The 2,192-nt window shown below is 38.8% G+C and overlaps 1 protein-coding gene across 1 annotated transcript in view; it reads left to right on the top strand.

The window, feature by feature from the left end:
• The window catches only part of LOC119587800 (epoxide hydrolase 4-like), a 7,784-nt gene extending 5,592 nt beyond the window's left edge, over positions 1 to 2,192 (top strand). The window contains exons 4-8 of the mRNA XM_037936498.1: positions 25 to 137; positions 266 to 434; positions 905 to 1,062; positions 1,202 to 1,340; positions 1,543 to 2,192. Coding sequence (XP_037792426.1) covers positions 25 to 137; positions 266 to 434; positions 905 to 1,062; positions 1,202 to 1,340; positions 1,543 to 1,681 — 718 coding nt within the window. The 3' untranslated portion in view covers positions 1,682 to 2,192. The remainder of the gene's footprint in view (positions 1 to 24; positions 138 to 265; positions 435 to 904; positions 1,063 to 1,201; positions 1,341 to 1,542) is intronic.

Genomic DNA, 2,192 nt, shown 5'->3' with positions numbered 1-2,192 from the left:
CTGTTGACCCACGGCGTTTCACAGGGTAGTTGCAGTGGACCTCCGTGGTTATGGCTCCTCGGACAAACCTCCTGGACGCTCGAGCTACCAAGTCGACAATATGATTGAGGATCTGAGGCAACTCGTAGGGGCTTTGGGTAGGTAGATTGTTGTATTGTGGATGGATGGTCCTGTTTGACATTAAAGGATTCATTCAGTTTTATGTATTTGCATAGCATTTCCTTGTCACTTGTCAAGAAAGATGATAAGATTATTATTTTTTCAGGAAAGGAGAAGTGTATTTTAATGGCTCATGACTGGGGTGCGGTGCTTGCATGGCGCCTCGTAATCCAGTATCCAGACCTGTTCACGGGACACATCAGCATGAACGGCCCGCACCCTGGAGTATTTGGCAAACATTTAAGAAACTCTTTCAAGCAGATCAGAATGTCTTGGTTAGTATTAGAAATATCTTTGAAAATGGGATTATCTTCTTACTGGACCTCTTTCATTTGGCTTATCATGCTTGGAAAATTAGCAACAGTTTCCAGGCAGTGAGTTTAGTGTTTTCTTGAGGAGCGAGGTCGATCAAGTGAGGCAAATTTCCATAAGTCATCACGGGACCATATTAATCTCTTCTCAAGCTTGTAGTCGAATCAGCAGAGGAAGCCATGCGATTACTTGCGTAATATTCTAAATGGTTCTTTAAACTCGATCCTTAATACATTTATAACAGAAGAAAACAATTTTTACTCGTACCTGCAGATGGCTCGAGGAATTGTATAAAACATAGGATAAATCACGGAAATAATACAATTCACAAACCAGTGTTTCACAATTCAAATAAACCGCATAAACTGGTTGAAGAAATGAATGAACCCCTGTAGTTCACGCAATGATATGTCGATATACATCATCTTCACAGGTACATCTACTTCTTCCAAATGCCTTGGATTCCCGAGCTCGTATTTCGCGCTGAGGATCTTGCTGTCCTGACGCAGATGTATCGTGGCCCGAAGAACGACGTGGATAAATACCCTGATGAAGTGATTGAGGCCTACAAGTATTATTTCTCTCAGGATGGTGAGTTGTGGTGTACATGTTCTTTTTATCATTATTATTATTCACCGTGAAAGGAATGTAGGGGAATCTTATGTATCAAGTTCGACATGGAAAAACAAACCTGCGTCATAAATTGCATGATGTGTTAATCTTTTCGCAGGAGCTTGGACGCCTCCTATCAACTATTATCGTAATATTGATTTTGCTGATGATTCGACGAAGATTCCGAAGGTGAAGGTGCCAACCCTCATCGTCTGGGGCACCGAAGACATGGCTCTTGACAGACGCCTAGCGGATCTGTATGTAATCAAGTACCGCTGTTTCTTAAAATTGTGAAATTTTCTTAAAAATTTTATTAACGCACGCGTGTATGTTTGTGTCTGCGTGCGTACATTTGAGAAAGGAGTCAGAATTATCAATTGGTGATTTTAAGACAGATGTTATTTAAGTTCTACCTCAATATTCATGGAGAAATAAAGTCTTTTGCATTTCATTTCGCAGGGCAGCAGAGGAATGCGTATTCGCCCGGGTAAAGTATGTGGAAGGAGCAACACACTGGGTTCAGCAGGACAACCCAAAAGTTGTCAACAAATTGGTCTGGGAATTCCTTAACTCTGATGAATGGATATCTGCATTTTAGGGTCGTTTGGTTGGTGTTTGTTTTTATTACGCTTCCACTCTTCGTTAGCATGATAGTGTACCGTTTCACAGCATTAAGTTCCTTTTGAATTTTGTGTAGATTGACATTGCTAATGGCCTTCGACGTCTCAGGATGTAAAAATGAAACTGTATAAAAATAAGTTTTTCTTTAAAATGTATGTGGTATGGCGATTAGCTATATTCTATTATTTTGCTATTTTTCAATACCAAAATTATACATTGCAATTTTTTTTATCATTATTTAAATGTTATCCTCAAAAGCAGAGTTATACCTGCCTACTTGCTTCCTGATCAGCTTAACTGTATATAGCATACATAAGGTGTATCTGATTGTAAATATATATTCTTTATTTTTATATTCCCTTTTTATAGAGAGGGGAAATTTCCATAGTCTGTTCAGTAAGCTTATGCTAGCCTTTACTTAAATGCTATATTGACAACTGTTAATGTCATAATAGTGAATGGTGGTAATTATGCTTCCCATCTGTAAT

The sequence above is a fragment of the Penaeus monodon genome, chromosome 23 (assembly GCF_015228065.2).
Source record: "Penaeus monodon isolate SGIC_2016 chromosome 23, NSTDA_Pmon_1, whole genome shotgun sequence".
Taxonomy (NCBI): domain Eukaryota; kingdom Metazoa; phylum Arthropoda; class Malacostraca; order Decapoda; family Penaeidae; genus Penaeus; species Penaeus monodon.
The sequence above is the reverse complement of the archived record's forward strand: the minus strand, read 5'-3'. Positions and strand labels throughout refer to the sequence as shown.